Source organism: Puma concolor, unplaced genomic scaffold (assembly GCF_028749965.1).
Source record: "Puma concolor isolate L17-30 unplaced genomic scaffold, mPumCon1.1.hap2 unalloc_scaffold_22, whole genome shotgun sequence".
Lineage (NCBI taxonomy): Eukaryota > Metazoa > Chordata > Mammalia > Carnivora > Felidae > Puma > Puma concolor.
The window spans coordinates 101,063-116,332 of NW_028240228.1; the positions used below are offsets into that span (position 1 = coordinate 101,063).

A 15,270-nucleotide genomic window follows, 5' to 3' on the forward strand; every position below is an offset into this window, starting at 1 on the left:
TGACGTCTTTATTGAGGCCACCTTTATTAGCCCCTGGAGATGGGCTCTGCACCACCAGAGCGGGCCCTATTCCCAGAATCACTTGGGGCCCAGGCCTCCCTCCACCCTGCAAAGGCCACCACTCCCCCAGTCCCTTTGGAGGAATGGGGCGCCCAGGTGGCTCAGTTGGTTGAGCGGCTGACTTTGGCTCAGGTCATGGTCTCACCATTCATGGCTTCGGCCCCGCATTGGGCTCTGTGCTGACAGCTCAGAGCCTGGAGCCTGCTTCAGATCCTATGTCTCCCTCTCTGCCCCTCCCCTGCTTGTACTCTCTCTCTCTTGTTCTCTCTTCAAAATAAACATTAAAAAATATGTTTTTTGAGGAATAAATGCTTATTGTTGTTTTTTTTTTTTTAATTTTTTTTTCAACGTTTATTTATTTTTGGGACAGAGAGAGACAGAGCATGAACGGGGGAGGAGCAGAGAGAGAAGGAGACACAGAATCGGAAACAGGCTCCAGGCTCTGAGCCATCAGCCCAGAGTCTGATGCGGGGCTCGAACTCACGGACCGCGAGATCGTGACCTGGCTGAAGTCGGACGCTTAACCGACTGCGCCACCCAGGCGCCCCGCTTATTGTTGTTTTAAAAAAATTTTTTTTAATGTTTATTTTGGAGAGAGCAAGAGACAGAGACATAGAGTGCGAGTGGAGGAGTGGCAGAGAGGGTCATAATCTCGTGGTTCATGGGTTGGAGCCCCGCATCGGGCTCTGTGCTGACAGCTCCGAGCCTGGAGCCTGCTTCAGATTCTGCGTCTCCCTCTCTCTCTGCCCCTCCCCAGCTCACGCTCTTTCTCACTCTCAAAAGTGCAGGGACTGACGTCCTTATCCTTCCAGCTCTCCTACAAGTCCGCCATCTTAAACGAGTGGACGCTTACCCCACTGGCTCTCTCTGGGCTTTGCCCGCTCTCTGAGCTCGACCCCCTCACCACCTCTGGGACACAACTACAGCGGAAAGAGTCTCTGGATTCAATTTCCCATTCCTCAGGCTCGGAGGACATCGAAGTCCAGCACTCAGGCCATAAGATCCGACGGAACCGGAAGCTCACGGCCTCCTCCCTCAGCCTGGACACCGCCAGTTCATCCCAGCTGTCTTGCAGCCTAAACTCTGATAGCTGCCCACTCCAAGTGAATGGCTCCAAGAGTCCAGATCGTTCCGAGGAGCCCATGTCCTACGACTCCGATCTGGGGACAGCAAATGCCGATGACTCAGACCCGTCTCTGCAAGAGTGAGTGTCCTCCCCCCACTCCTTCTCCTCCCCCTGCCTTCCTTCCTTCCTTCTCCTCTTCCTCTTTCTCTCCCTTCCTATGGCATGTGATTGCCTGTCACTGAGCATTGAGCTCTCTAAGGGCATAAAGGAAAAGAGGACCGTGGCTCTTCCTCAGGGACTGGAGTTGCCGGGACTTATAACTGGAGGCAACATGGGGCAGCGAGGAGAATGGATTCAGGGAGGGCTCAGAGCTGAATCAGGCTCCGGCTCTGCCCCTGGCTGATCTTCGACAAGTTACCTAATTTGTCTGAGGCTTCGTGTAAAATATTATTGCCTCTAGGGCGGAAACTAACGGTTCGGAGTTAGATGTACGACTTCCAAAAGACGCAGTGAAGCCCAGCGCGTCAGGGTGCTCCGCTGCGACCTCCCAGAAGGCCTCTGAAGGACACAGACCCTGAATGAGGCCTGGAGGAGGTGGTGCACAAAAGGGGCCAAGCAAGTGAGTGGAGGAAGAGCACAGGGAGCAATGAACTTGACTAGAGAAGGGACCCTGGGCAGAGCTATCTCTTTAAAAGAACTTTTTTCTATTTGAGTATTGTTGACGCACGGTGTTATATTAGTCTCAGGTGTACAACGTAGTGAGTCACCATCTCTCTATGTTAACCATGCTCACCACAGCAGAGCCTTCTTCGTTCAGGCCCTTTTGAAACATTCATTTTTTGGGGCGCCTGGGTGGCGCAGTCGGTTAAGCGTCCGACTTCAGCCTGGTCACGATCTCGCGGTCCGGGAGTTCGAGCCCCGCGTCAGGCCCTGGGCTGATGGCTCAGAGCCTGGAGCCTGTTTCCGATTCTGTGTCTCCCTCTCTCTCTGTCCCTCCCCCGTTCATTCTCTGTCTCTCTCTGTCCTAAAAATAAATAAACGTTGGGAAAAAAAAATTAAAAAAAAAAAAAGAAACATTCATTTTTTAATAGATTTATTTTTATGGTAAGAAAAAAAAGTCTACCTACAGTGAAACGTCTTTTCCACCTTTGTAACCATAATTGTTAATTCCTTACATCTTTCTTTTTCTTTTTCTTTTTTTGTTTTTTTTTTAACATTTATTTATTTTTGAGACAGAGAGAGACAGAGCATGAACGGGGGAGGGGCAGAGAGAGAGGGAGACACAGAATCTGAAACAGGCTCCAGGCTCTGAGCTGTCAGCACAGAGCGGACCGTGAGATCATGACCTGAGCCGAAGTCGGCCGCTTAACCGACTGAGCCACCCAGACGCCCCTCTTTTTCTTTTTTTTTAAGTTTATTTATTTATTTTTGAGAGAATGAGCAGGGGAGGGGCAGTGAGAAAGGGGGACGGAGGATCTGAAGCAGATTCTGTGCTGACAGCAGAGAGCCCAACGTGGGGCTCGAACTCACGAACCGTGAGATCATGAGCTAGGCTGAAGTCAGACATTTAACTGACCGAGCCACCCAGGCACCCCCTTTACATGTCTTTTTCTGATGTTTCTAAATGCACCTAACAGATATGAATAGATAGACTTTTTAAATGTCTTTTATATTTCTTATCTCTGCCTCATCCCCACAAAGCTATTATAAATATACTGTTTGATACCTTGTCTCAGAAGAGATCAGAATTTTTGTTTTGGAGCTTCATATCAGTTTCTTCAGTTTTTTTTTTTTTTTCCCCGTGGCATGTGTTTCCATTGTATGAATGTACCTTAGTTTATTTGACCAGCCCTGTATTTACTGGACACTGGAGTTCACTCTTTCTATAAATAACCGTGTGTATGTGATATTCTAATTCTATGCAACTATCTCTGTTCAGTAAAGTCCCAGAAACAGAATTGCTGAGGCAAAGGATAAATGAATCTACAATTTTCATAGATAACCGCCGTTTACACTCTGTCAGGAATGTACCTGTGCCCTCTCGGCCTTGTAGGCAGAAGGTATTATCAAACTTTTGGATATTTGCTCATCTAATAGGTAGAACATGATAAACTTTTTTTTCAAGTTTATTTATTTGTTTTGAGAGAGAGAGAGAGAGAGAGAGAGAGCAAGCGAGCATGAGTTGGGGAAGGGCAGGGAGAGAGAGGGGGAGAGAGAGAATCCCAAGCAGGCCCCTCGCTGTCAGTGCAGAGCGTGATGCAGAGCTTGATCCCAGGAACTGTGAGATCATGACCCAAGCCAAAATCAAGAGTCGGACGCTTAACTGACTGAGCCACCCAGGCGCCCCGAAAATGGTAAACTTTTATTAAGCGCTTCCTTCAGCCAGACCCATGTTCCCTCAGCCAGTGTCTAGGATCTTCTTTTCTACTCCTGTGTGCCCCTACCTTCTTGGTTCATTCAAGTCTTTACAGGTTTCCCAGCTGCTGTGGGAAGAACACCAGATTGGGTGCCAGTACGGACTGGCTTGTAGCAGGATCCGGCCTCAAGCCCTGTTCTACCAGTCACAAGTCCAGTAACGGCAGGCCAAGCGTTGGCTCTGTGAGGTTGTTTCTTCATCTGTAAAGTGGAGGCTCCCTCATAGGGATTCTCTGGCTGAGAATCAGATCAGATGCCTGGGGGCGAATTACGGCTGAAGCAGCTTCTGAGCAACAGAGCACATTAGCTAGAACTTTCAAACATCAAACAAGAATTTAGGTAGAACATCCTGGAAGGGAGCAATCCCCGCTCTATCGGCTGGGCCCATGGCGTGACTTAAGTTCACTCACCTGTCTGAACCCTTCCTTGTGTCTCCTCCTCCCACAGGCCAGCCCGCCGGCCCTCTGTCTGTCATGTGCCCTGCTTTTATCTTTCGTGAGTCTTGTGATTGGAAAATTCCAGCTTAAGGCCGTTGAATCAGTGACCGTCCACCCTGTGTGGGAAGCGTCATCCTGGGCATTGTGGGAGAAGTCAAGGGAAGAGGGTCAGGATGTACAGACCAGCGCGGGGCAGTGGCGTGCGGAACCAGCAAACACAGAGCACACAGATGCACAAACACACATCCAGCACCGTCACTCTGAGTGCTGGGCTTGAAGTTATCTTCGCACGTCCACACACACCAGCTCTTAGAGGGTGTGTCTGAGGGTGAAGAGTCACATCAGCAGTTAAGAGTTCGCTTATTTTTGTCATATTACTTAAATATTTGTTTACGTGGATTTTTTAAAGTTGATTTATTTTGAGAGAGAGAGAGAACAGGCGTTCTATCAAAATAAATGTTAAAAAAAGTTTTTTAAAATCATCTACAAGTTAAACATAAAGTACAAAAGATGTAACATTCCAAGGAAATGTATTAACTTAATGTTTTCTGGAAACCAAACTGCAGTTTGCTTTGTGAATAGAGGATTGATGGCCTGAATAGCTTCTTTTGTGTTGGTTGGGTCTGAATTACAGTGATCGCTGAGAAGCACAGCTAGGGGCCGGTGGTTAGGAGTGTGGACTCAGGAGCCAGACTGCTGGAGTCTTCCATTAACCAGCTTTGCGACCCCGGGCAAGATACTCAACCTTTCTGACCTTGATGTCCTCATCTGCAAGACGGGGATAAGAATGCTAGGAAGTGAGTTAAGGTATGCAAAGCGCTTAGAGCAGTGCCAATCACAGGGTGAGTGCTCCATAGGCGGTGTCATCATCATTTTACTACTGGGGGTCCCCGTGATGTCAGTTCTCGCGCTACTTGTCTGTGTATACACGGCTGCAGATCTGTGCTTGGTGATATTTGTCAGAGGTCGTTATCATGAGGCCTTCTCTTGGGGGAAATGATTCTTCGCACATGCGGCCCCCTCCTGTACTTTCATGAGCACCCCTGACCGCCAGGTGGTGCCGTGGACCCCAACGCGCTAGTCCACGCGCTCAGGAAAAGCGCAGGCTCAGAATCGCTTGGCGGGGGCACTTTATGGGGTGGTCATGCCGATTCTCCAGCCCATGCTTTTATTCCACACCTACGCCTCTGTGTACGCGCAATATACGTATGTGTATAATACGTATATGTTTCCAGACTGTCTTCTAAATGAAAGCACAAACTTCTAGAATTTTTCAACAGGCAGTTTTTGAAAAACGCTGCCCTGAGCTGGACAGAAGTGGAAGGACCGGAGCGGTGTCACCGTTTCAGCCCTATGTTGGTTGCATTTTCTTCAAAAGTTTTGAAAATTCTCTTTCTTTCACTTTTCCTTCAAAACCTCATCTCTAGCACTTTTTCCCACTTGATGTGCATGTCTCTTATTCTCTCTGGGTCCTGCCGACCAGCTCTGATCCTGGTGAGACTCCTGTGAACTTGATTTCATCCTGACCGTGGTGTTGATTTGGTGGAAACTCTAATTTATCACACAAGCTTCTTGCTGTCGGGTGGTGTTTCTTTATTCCCACACCCAGTCCACTCCATCATTAAAATGTGTCTTACAGACGAGGGGTCATTTATAATTGATAACCATTTCGGTAATGCTGGTGAATCTTTCCGTAATTCTCTTTCCTTACATTTTTATAGCCATGTGTGTAGAGGCTAAGCAGTCTTGCCAGTGGCGATAAGAACAACCAATGACAAATTGAGGTTAATGTTTATTGAGTACTTACTTTGTGCCAGACACTCTATAAGCATTTTACCTATATGATCTCATTCAGCCTTGAACACAGTCATAGGTGGGTGCTGTTACCGTGCCGGTTTTACGGGTAAAGGAATGAAGTCCGTGAACTTTAGGAACCTATTGTGGGGCCACAGCAGTGTGCCAACCAAAGCCAACCAACATCACCCTTTAAGGAAACCCCTTACCCACTAGCTATGGATTTACCTATTCTGGACATTTAATACCAACGGAATCATACACTATGTGGCTTTTTGTGACCTCCTTCCTTCACTTAGTAGGTTTTCAGGGTTCATCCGTGTTGTAGCATGGGTCATGGCTGAATCATATTCCATTGTGTGAATACACCACAATTTGTTTTATCTTTTCAGTTAGTGGACATTTGTTCTATTCCTACTTTTTGGCTACTGTGAATAATATTGCTGTGAACACTCGTGTACAGGTTTTTGTGCAGACATTGTCTTTTCATTCTCTTGGGTATATACCCATGAGTTGAATTGCTGACTCATATGGTAACTCTATGTTTAACTTTTAAGGAACTACCAAACTGTTCTCCACAGAGGCTGCACCACTTCACATTTCCGCCAGCAGCGTGTAGGAGTTCCATTTTCTCTACACCTTTGCCAACACTTGTTATTCTCTGTCTTTTTAATTTTTAAAAAATTTTTAATGTTTCTTATTTTAGAGAGAGACAGAGAGAGAGAGAGAGACAGAGCATGAGTTGGGGAGAGGCAGAAAGAGAGGGAGACACAGAATCTGAAGCAGTCTCCAGGCTCCAAGCTGTCGGCACAGAGCCCGACACAGGGCTCGAACCCACGAACCGTGAGATCATGACCTGAGCCGAAGTCGGATGCTTAACTGATTGAACCACCCAGGTGCCCCTCTCTCTTTTTTATTATAGGCATCTTGGTAGGCATAAAGTAGTATCTTATTACGGTTTTGATTTGTATTTCACTCCCGTCTAATGATATCGAGCATCTTTTCATGTACTTTCCATTTGTATACCTTTAGAGAAGTGTCTCTGTAAACCTTTGCCCATTTTTCAGTCAGATTATTTGTTCTAATATTATTGAATTGTAAGAGCTCTCTATATTCTGGATACTAGACCCTTATCAGATATGTGATAATCCTTGGATATAAGATATGCAGATTTTTTTCCTGTTCTATGGGTTATCTTTTTACTTTCTTGATAGTATCCTTTTGAAGCCCAAAAGCTTTTAGTGTTGATAAAGTCCAGCTTACCTATTTTTTATTGTTTACTTATTTGTTGGCTGTCATATAAGAAACCATTGCCTGATCCAAAGATGTATACCTGTTTCCTTCTAAGAGTTTTATAGTTTTAGCTCTTACTTTTAGGTCTTTGATCCATTTTGAGTTCATTGTTTATATGGTATGAGGTAGGGGTCCAACTTTCTTCTTTTGCATGGGACTGTTCGCTTATCCCAGCACCATTTGTTGAAAAGACTATTCTTTCCCCACTGAAATGTCTTGGGCTGCAGATCAGTTGCCCATAAATGTATGGGTTGTTCACCAATGTTTGACTAGCATGTCTTGAAATGTTGTTTGGGGTTATGATGTAGATAAGAGCACACAGCTCAGCCAGAAGACATTAAGGTAGAAACTTGAGTTCTAAAATCCTTATGGAAATGAGCCCACATTAAGGGGAGTTTGGCACGTCTTCTGACCCAGTGTAAACCATTAGGGCAGATATGGGCAATCTCTTGGGCCCCGGGTAGCTTTGTTGTTGTAGGAATCTGTATTCACCCGTGACATACTCTATTGGTTCATAAACAAAGGAGGAGACAGCAAATAGTTCTAGTTCAGAAACAGAATGTGGATTCTCAGAAGCCTCAGGAGAAGGGGAGCAGCCACTAGCCAGTGCACATTTTAGAAGGCCCAGAGTAGTTTTCATGTGCGTGCGTGTGTGTGTGTGTGTATGTAAAGACAGTAACACTGGCTCCCTGTAGTCCCTGAAGCACCACTGAAGGGCAGGAAGAGGCAGTACCATTGGAAGAGTGAGCAGGTGCACACCCCATGTATACTTGCGTGCACACTCCTGCACCCCGTGTACACTGATCTCCGGCAGCAGGTCCTGGGAACAGGAGGCATCTGGGACCCCACATACGGCCCAGCTCTGGTGGACCAGCGCTTGCACCGGAGATCCCGGGCCCCGCAGTTCCCTTGGCCGCCCACTCTACCTCAGTCCCAGCTGGGGAGAAACTTTGTGAGGCGTGTCAGAGGAAGGCTTGTGTGTAAGCAGAGGAGCACGGTGGGTGGATGACGAGGATGTTTTGTTTTGGAAATCCCCAGACAGCAGTTTTGCCTTCTTACCGCCGTCCCAATAGCCTTGGGCATTCTAGCTGACAGCTTGTCACACAGGTTTCTCTGTTTAAAAACTTCCAGGGTATTGTCGGAATTCAGCAAAGCCCAGGTAAACTCTGTGCCAACCAATGGACTGAGCGGACTGAGTGGAGAAATGGAGATTCCCACGGGGCGGGCCTCACTCCCCCTCCCCGGCCTGGAGGCCAGCATCCCTTTTGATGTGCCCGCAGAGCCCCTCCCGCCCCAAGCATCCTCTGGGACTCAAGATGGGGACCGCAAGCAGGAGCCGCCTCCCCAGGCACCTGGCACCCTGGGCTTGCTGCAGTTGGGCACTGCCAAAGCTGTCCCCTCAGTGAGCATTTTAGACCAGAGGCCTTCCAGTCCCGTGGGAGAGGCGGCGGCCAGAGCATTCAGCCCGGGGAGCGGCCAGCAGAAGTCTGTGGAGGATGACGGAGCTGCACGGAGCCTTGGGGTGTCCTCACCCACCAGCCCGGTGAGTGATACAAGCTTTTCGGGGAGAGGTCTTGGGGAAATGTCTCAGAGCTGGTGCAGGGTCTCCCCAGCTAGCCACCCCGAGTGGTCTCTGCCTTGTCTCCATTAGCCCCTCATATCTGTCACGGCGGACGTGAGCCAGGCACGGTGCCAGTCCCTTCCCATGGGTCTCTCTTGTCCTCTCACATTGACCCCGTAGAGAAGATAATTCTCATCTGATCATAGACCCTGCGCATAACCACTGCCACTTATCAGCTCAAGGCCTCGGGCGAGGCCCTTTGCCTCACTGAGCCTTGGTTTCCTCCTCAGCTCTTGTTATTATTAAATTCAGATTTGCTAAAATACCAGACTTTGAGAATACTCATCTTGCAATATGAGCCAGGTTAGAACTGCACCATCCCCTATGGTAACCACTAGCCACACGTGGCTGTTGAATGAGCGTGTAAAATGTGGTTAGCTCAAACTGAGATAAGCTCTGTGAAATAAACACTGGATCTTGAAGGCTTCGTCTGAAAAAAAAAGAAGGTGAAATACTCAATCATTTATCGATTATGTGTTACAATGAAAATATGTTTGATGTTGGGTTAAATATAAAAGTTAATTACACGTGTTTCTTTTTACATTTTTTTTTTAATTTTTTTTCAACACTTACTTATTTTTGGGACAGAGAGAGACAGAGCATGAACGGGGGAGGGGCAGAGAGAGAGGGAGACACAGAATCGGAAACAGGCTCCAGGCTCTGAGCCATCAGCCCAGAGCCCGACGCGGGGCTCGAACTCCCGGACCGCGAGATCGTGACCTGGCTGAAGTCGGACACCTAACTGACTGCGCCACCCAGGCGCCCCTCTTTTTACATTTTAAAAACGTGGCTAGTAAAACATTTAAAATGATACATGTGGCTGGAATTCTGTTTCTGTTGGGCAGTGCAGCTCTAGAATGGGCCGGTCTCCTTTGTTGATAACCCCGAGGGAAGCCAGCCCTGGGAATCTCCTGCACAGAGCCATGGGTCAGAGGCTTGAGAACCATCGGCCCAGTGAAGCGGTTGTCAAAGCTGTGGACCTGAGCTCTTTGCCATTTCACATTTGTCCTTTAGGATGAATAGCCAGGGTAGGAAGTTGTATGCACGTGTGCATGCAGACATACAGAACCCCAGGTTTATCCCAGCTGTTGTCTGGGGTCACGTTAGGATATAGTCTTGCTTTTTCAGCTCCATCCGTGCATATCTCTCATCCGGTAGCTTCCAGATCCTGTAACTCAGGATGGGGCCAAGGCCGTGAAATAGATTAGGACACGCGCTCGCGCGCGCGCGCACACACACACACACACACACACACACTTTTAAATAGCTTTATTGAGATATAACTCATATACCATACAATTCACCTAATTAAAGTGTATAATTCCATTTTTTTTCGTATATTCACAAGGTTGTGCAGCCATCACTACAATCGAATTTGAAAATATTTTCATCCCCCATAAAAGAAATCCCTTGGGATGCCTGGGTGGCTCAGTCGTTTGAGGGTCTGACTTCAGCTCAGGTCATGATCTGTGGTTCACAAGTTCGAGCCCCATGTCGGGCTCTGTGCTGACAGCTCAGAGCCTGGAGCATGCTTCAGACTCCCTCTCTCTCTGCTCCTCCCCTGCTGATGCTCTGTCTCTATCTCTCTCTCAAAAAATAAACAAAAACATTTAGAAAGAAAAGAAAAGAAATCCCTTACCATTAGCAGTGACGTCCCATCCTCCTCCTCCCGCCTCACTCCCCTCATCCCCTGGCAACTACTTATTTCCTTTGTCTATAGATTTGCTATTCTGGACATTTCACAGAAATGGAATCCTGTAATATGCAGCCTTTGGTGACTGGCTTCTTCCAATTAACATACTGTTTTCAGGATTCATCGTTGTTGGAGCCTGATCTGTGCTTCAGGGAGTAATAATTCATTGTAGATTCCTTTGTATGAACCCGTCACATTTTATTTTGTCCTTCATCAGTGGATAGACTTTTGTTTTTTTCCCCCCATTTTTTTGGCTAATATAAATAACACAGCCATGAACATTCATGTACAAGTTTTTGTGTGGGTATATTTTTGATTGTCTTGGATGTATACCCAGCAGCAAAATCTCTGGGTCACATGGTAACTCTATATTTAACCTTCTGAGGAACTACCAAACTGTTTTCCTAAGCAGCGGCCCCATTTTATATTCCCACCAGCAATGTATTCCATCCTCACCAACAGTTCTTACTGTCTTTTTAAAAATTGTCATTATAGCTAGCAGGCGGCAGGAGCAGTATCTACTTACGGTTTTGATTTGCGTTTCTTTAATGACTAATGATGTCAAGCATCATCTTGTTTGTGTGACTTTTGGCCATTTGTAGATCTACGTTGGAGGAATGTCTATTCAGAACCTTGGCCCATTTTTATTTTATTTTGTTTATTTTTCACTTATTTATTTTGTGGGAGTGCGGGCATGAGTAGGGGAGGGGCAGAGAGAGAAGGAGAGAGAGTCCCAAGCAGGCTCCTTGCCGCTAGCACAGAGCCCGATGCAGGGCTTGAACTCACGAAACGTGAGGTCACAACCTGAGCCAAAACCAAGAGTCAGATGCTGAACCCACTGAGCTACCCAGGTACCCCTTGGCCCATTTTAAAATGGGATTATTTGTCTTTTTATTATTGAATTATAATAGTTCTTTATATATTCTGGGTTGTATACCCTTATTAAATACATAATTAGCAACTGTTTCCTCCCATCCTGTGAGTTGTCGTTTCACTTTCTTGGTGGTAACATTTACAGCATAAACGTTTTCAATGTTGATAGAGTCCAGTCTACCTATTTTTTTCTTTCGCCATTTGTGCTTTTGGTGTCCCGTGTATACCCGTTTCCTAGCCCAAGGTCACAAAGATTGATGCGTTCTTCTAAAAATTTTATAGTTTTAGCTCTTACATTGAGATCTATGATCCATTTTGAGTTGACTTTTGTATGTGGTATAAGGACGAGGCCCAGCTCGATTCTTTTGCATATTGATGTACAGTGGTACCAGCACCATTTGTTCAAAAGACTATTATTTCCGGGCGCCTGGGTGGCTCAGTCGGTTAAGCGTCCGACTTCAGCTCAGGTCGTGATCTGTGGTTCGTGAGTTCGAGCCCCGCGTCGGGCTCTGTGCTGACGGCTCAGAGCCTGGAGCCTGCTTCCGATTCTTGTGTCTCCCTTTCTGTCTGCCCCTCCCCTGCGCGCGCGCTCTCTCTCTCTCTCTCAAAAATAAAGATTTTTAAAAATTTACCAGAAAAAAAGACTATTATTTCCCCCTTTAGAACGTTTTCGAGGAATGCTGTAAAGTGATCTTTAGTACACATCTCAGTGAGTACTTATATACGATGTACCCTCTATGGCCACCCTCCAGATGGAAACATAGAACACTTCCAGCCCACCAGAAGGCTCTCTCATGCCTTGTCCCATTGTTCCCCTCTAAAGGAAGCCTCTATTCTGACTTCTAGCACCGTAGATTAATTTCTCCTATTGTTCGACTTCATTCGTATGGAAGGAACTGTACAATGCATACTCTTTTGCTTCTTTCACTGAGCATTATGTCTGTGTGGTTCACCTGTGCATATAGCATGAGGCTATAGTTTGTTCTTTTCCATTGTTCTGTAGCATTCCATTGTAAGAGTATATCACAGTGCATCTATCCATTCTCCTGCTAACAGACATTTGGGTTGTTTCCAGGTTTGGGCTATTATGATGAAAGCTGATGTGAACGTTCTTACATTTGTATTTCTGTGAACCCCTCTGCACTCTTTTCTGGGGGTTTATATCTAGGAGCGGAATCGCCCAGTCATTGGGAAGGCGTATGTTTACCTTTAGTGCATACTGCCAAGCAGTTTTCTAACAGTGCTTGCATTGACTTGTACTCACATTGGCAATATGTGAGCATTTTCATTGCTCTTTATCCTAGCCAGTGGGTCATCAGTCTTTTTCATTTCGGCCACTCTAATAGGTGTGCAGTGGGACCTCACTGTGGTTTTAATTTGCATTTCCCTGATGACTAACGATCTTGATACCTTTTCGTTTGCTTATTGGCTGTTGGAAGTCTCTAAGTCATTGCTTCATTCTTAAATTGAGTTGTGTGTATTTCCTGATTCATTGGTAGAGGCTCTTTACATATTATGGATATGTCTTTTATTAGAGAAAAAAATATGTCGCATATACATATAGCAAACGTTTCTTCAAGTCTATGGCTTGCCTGTTTTTTTAACGTTTATTTATTTATTTTGAGAGAGAGTGTGTACGCTCATGCGCGTGCAGAAAAAGAGGGAGAGAGGAATGCCTGGGTGGCTCAGTCGGCTAAGCTCAGGTCATGATCTCGCGGTTCACGAGTTCAAGCCGTGCGCCGGGCTCTGTGCTGACAGCTTGGAGCCTGGAGCCTGCTTTGGATTCTGTGTCTCCATCTCTCTCTCTCTGCCCCTTGCCCACTTGCACTCTGTCTCTGTCTCTCTCTCAAAAATAAATAAACATTAAAAAAACAAAAGAAAAAGAGAGGGAAAGAGAGAGAATCCCAAGCAGTCTCCACACTGTCAGTGCAAAGCCTGACTTGGGGCTTGAACTCACAAACTGTGAGATCATGACCTGAGCCGAAATCAAGAGTTGGATGCTTAACTGATTGAGCCACCCAGGTGCCCCTATGGCTTGTGTTTTAAATCTCTTAATGGTATTTTTCGTGGAGCAGAAATTCTTGGTTTTAATGCTCTTCAATTTATTGGCCTCTCTGTTTGTGGTTTACGTATTTTGTGTCTATTTTTAAGATCTCTACCCAAAGCTGTGAAGACCCCTGTATTTTCATCTAGAAGCTTTGTTGTTTTACCTTTTGCAATTAGATTTATGATCCACTTGGGACTGAGTTTTGTGTATGGTGTGAGGTAAGAGTCAAAAGTCACGTTTTGTCCATACAGATATCGGACCGACTAGCACCACTGACTGAATGTGACTGTATAAGCCATGTAGCTGTATAAGTGAGGTCACAGTCTCCATTTTTTACTATCCTGAAGAGTCTTCAGGGCCCAGAATGTCAGAGGACTCTGAAGGTTTTGAGCCGACAACTGTCAACACCCTGAAGGGTAAAGAAGAACGACTCCACAGCCCCTGGCTTGAGCTGGAAGCAGGGGGCTACCCCTAGGGTCTGGGGCTGCGCGCCCTAGTAGGATGCCACAGAGTGGCGTTGACCAAGCTGAGTTCACTCCCGTCCAAGACCTGACTCGTGTTGTGTCTCAGCTCCGACATCCTGTCTTGCCAGGGTCCCAGAGCTGATGGGACAGGGCAGCTTAACTTGTCACCCAAGCTCCTCGGCTCACCGGGCGTTGCTCCTCTGGCCTCCGGCAGCTTCTGCCACCGCAGGCTCCTTTCAGCCCCAGGCGTTTCCATTTGCCATTCCATCTGCCCGGACCCTTTCCCAGCTCGCCCCTTTTCCTCACCCTTGTCTCCGCCTTCCCCCAGCACCCTGTCCCAAAAGCACCGTCCCCAGTGACTCCCTTTCCCATTTGCCTGCTTCACTTGATTTCCTGCCTCTGGACTCGAATATCGGCTCCGTGATACGGAAGAGCATGTCTGTTCCCTTCTGTAAGGTCAGCTCTGCACACCGTACCTGGGTGAGTGCAGGCGTAATTAACGGCTCTCGAACTCTCAGAGACTCTCGAGATGCCAGCTTGGGAGTTTACGCTGAGAAGTAGGCCGCCAAGTGCATGGGCTGGGCTGGTGGGTCTGACCAGGGCGGGCTCCGCCTCCCCGCAGGCCTCAGGGGACTCAGGTGGCTGAGAGCCCACAGGACCCACTCATCCCTCCCCTAAGTAGATAGTCGCTGGGCACTCCCGTGCAGCCCACCTGGTGGACCCCCGGCTCCACCCCGCGTGTCACCCCTGTGAGTCTCATTTTCCTGTGCTTCTGTCACTTAGTCACTGCCATTTATTTGACACTTTGGTGGCGTGGGGTGGGGGTGGGGGGGTGAGTAGAGGGTTCTGACTGTCAAGTCGTATAACCATGAGAGCCATTCAGTCTTTCTTTAAAAAAGAAACAAAAACCATTATTTTAAATTCATTCACCACAGAGGCCCTGCTCTGGGCCAAGCACCATACTTGGTACGGTGATGGAACAGGACGGACAAGGGCCCTGCTCCTTGGGGACAGACACTGGATCAGGCAAGTCATTACCCACATCATAATTACACTGGTGACAAGTGCCAGGAAGGAAAGGGGCCGGGAGTGGGGGAGCTAAGGGGACTTCTATTTGTGGACTCCGGGGGGCTGTGAACGGATTTCTCAGTTGCACTCCAGAGGACAGTCTGGATTCTAAGACTTCACCCAGTGAAAGTGGCATTCCTCTGTCTCGGGCCCCTCGTGGCAGGTGCTGCCATGGCTTTGACCCGTGGTCTGTGGCGGTTTCCTCCACCGTTAGAGCGGCAGGGAACTGGCCAGATGTGGGGGCTTGAATGAGCAGAAGGTAGGAAGGTAGGTGGTAGGAAGGGGGAGGGGGAACAGTGGGGTGCTCCCCCCACACTCCGCTTGGTGACCGGGGGCCCTGGCTGGGGCACAGCTACAGAGCTCCGTCCAGGCCTGTGTGCAGTAGCTCCAAGGACCCAGTGTTCCCACTGGTTTTGTCTGTTGTCTAAGAGAACAAAAG

The 15,270-nt window shown here is 47.5% G+C and overlaps 1 protein-coding gene across 1 annotated transcript in view; it reads left to right on the plus strand.

The window, feature by feature from the left end:
- Positions 1-39: 39 nt before the first annotated feature.
- Positions 40-15,270, plus strand: part of LOC147571544 (pleckstrin homology domain-containing family M member 1-like) — a 29,742-nt gene continuing 14,511 nt past the window's right edge. Inside the window, exons 1-3 of the mRNA XM_086696262.1 lie at positions 40-156; positions 873-1,264; positions 8,197-8,608. Coding sequence (XP_086552388.1) covers positions 40-156; positions 873-1,264; positions 8,197-8,608 — 921 coding nt within the window. The remainder of the gene's footprint in view (positions 157-872; positions 1,265-8,196; positions 8,609-15,270) is intronic.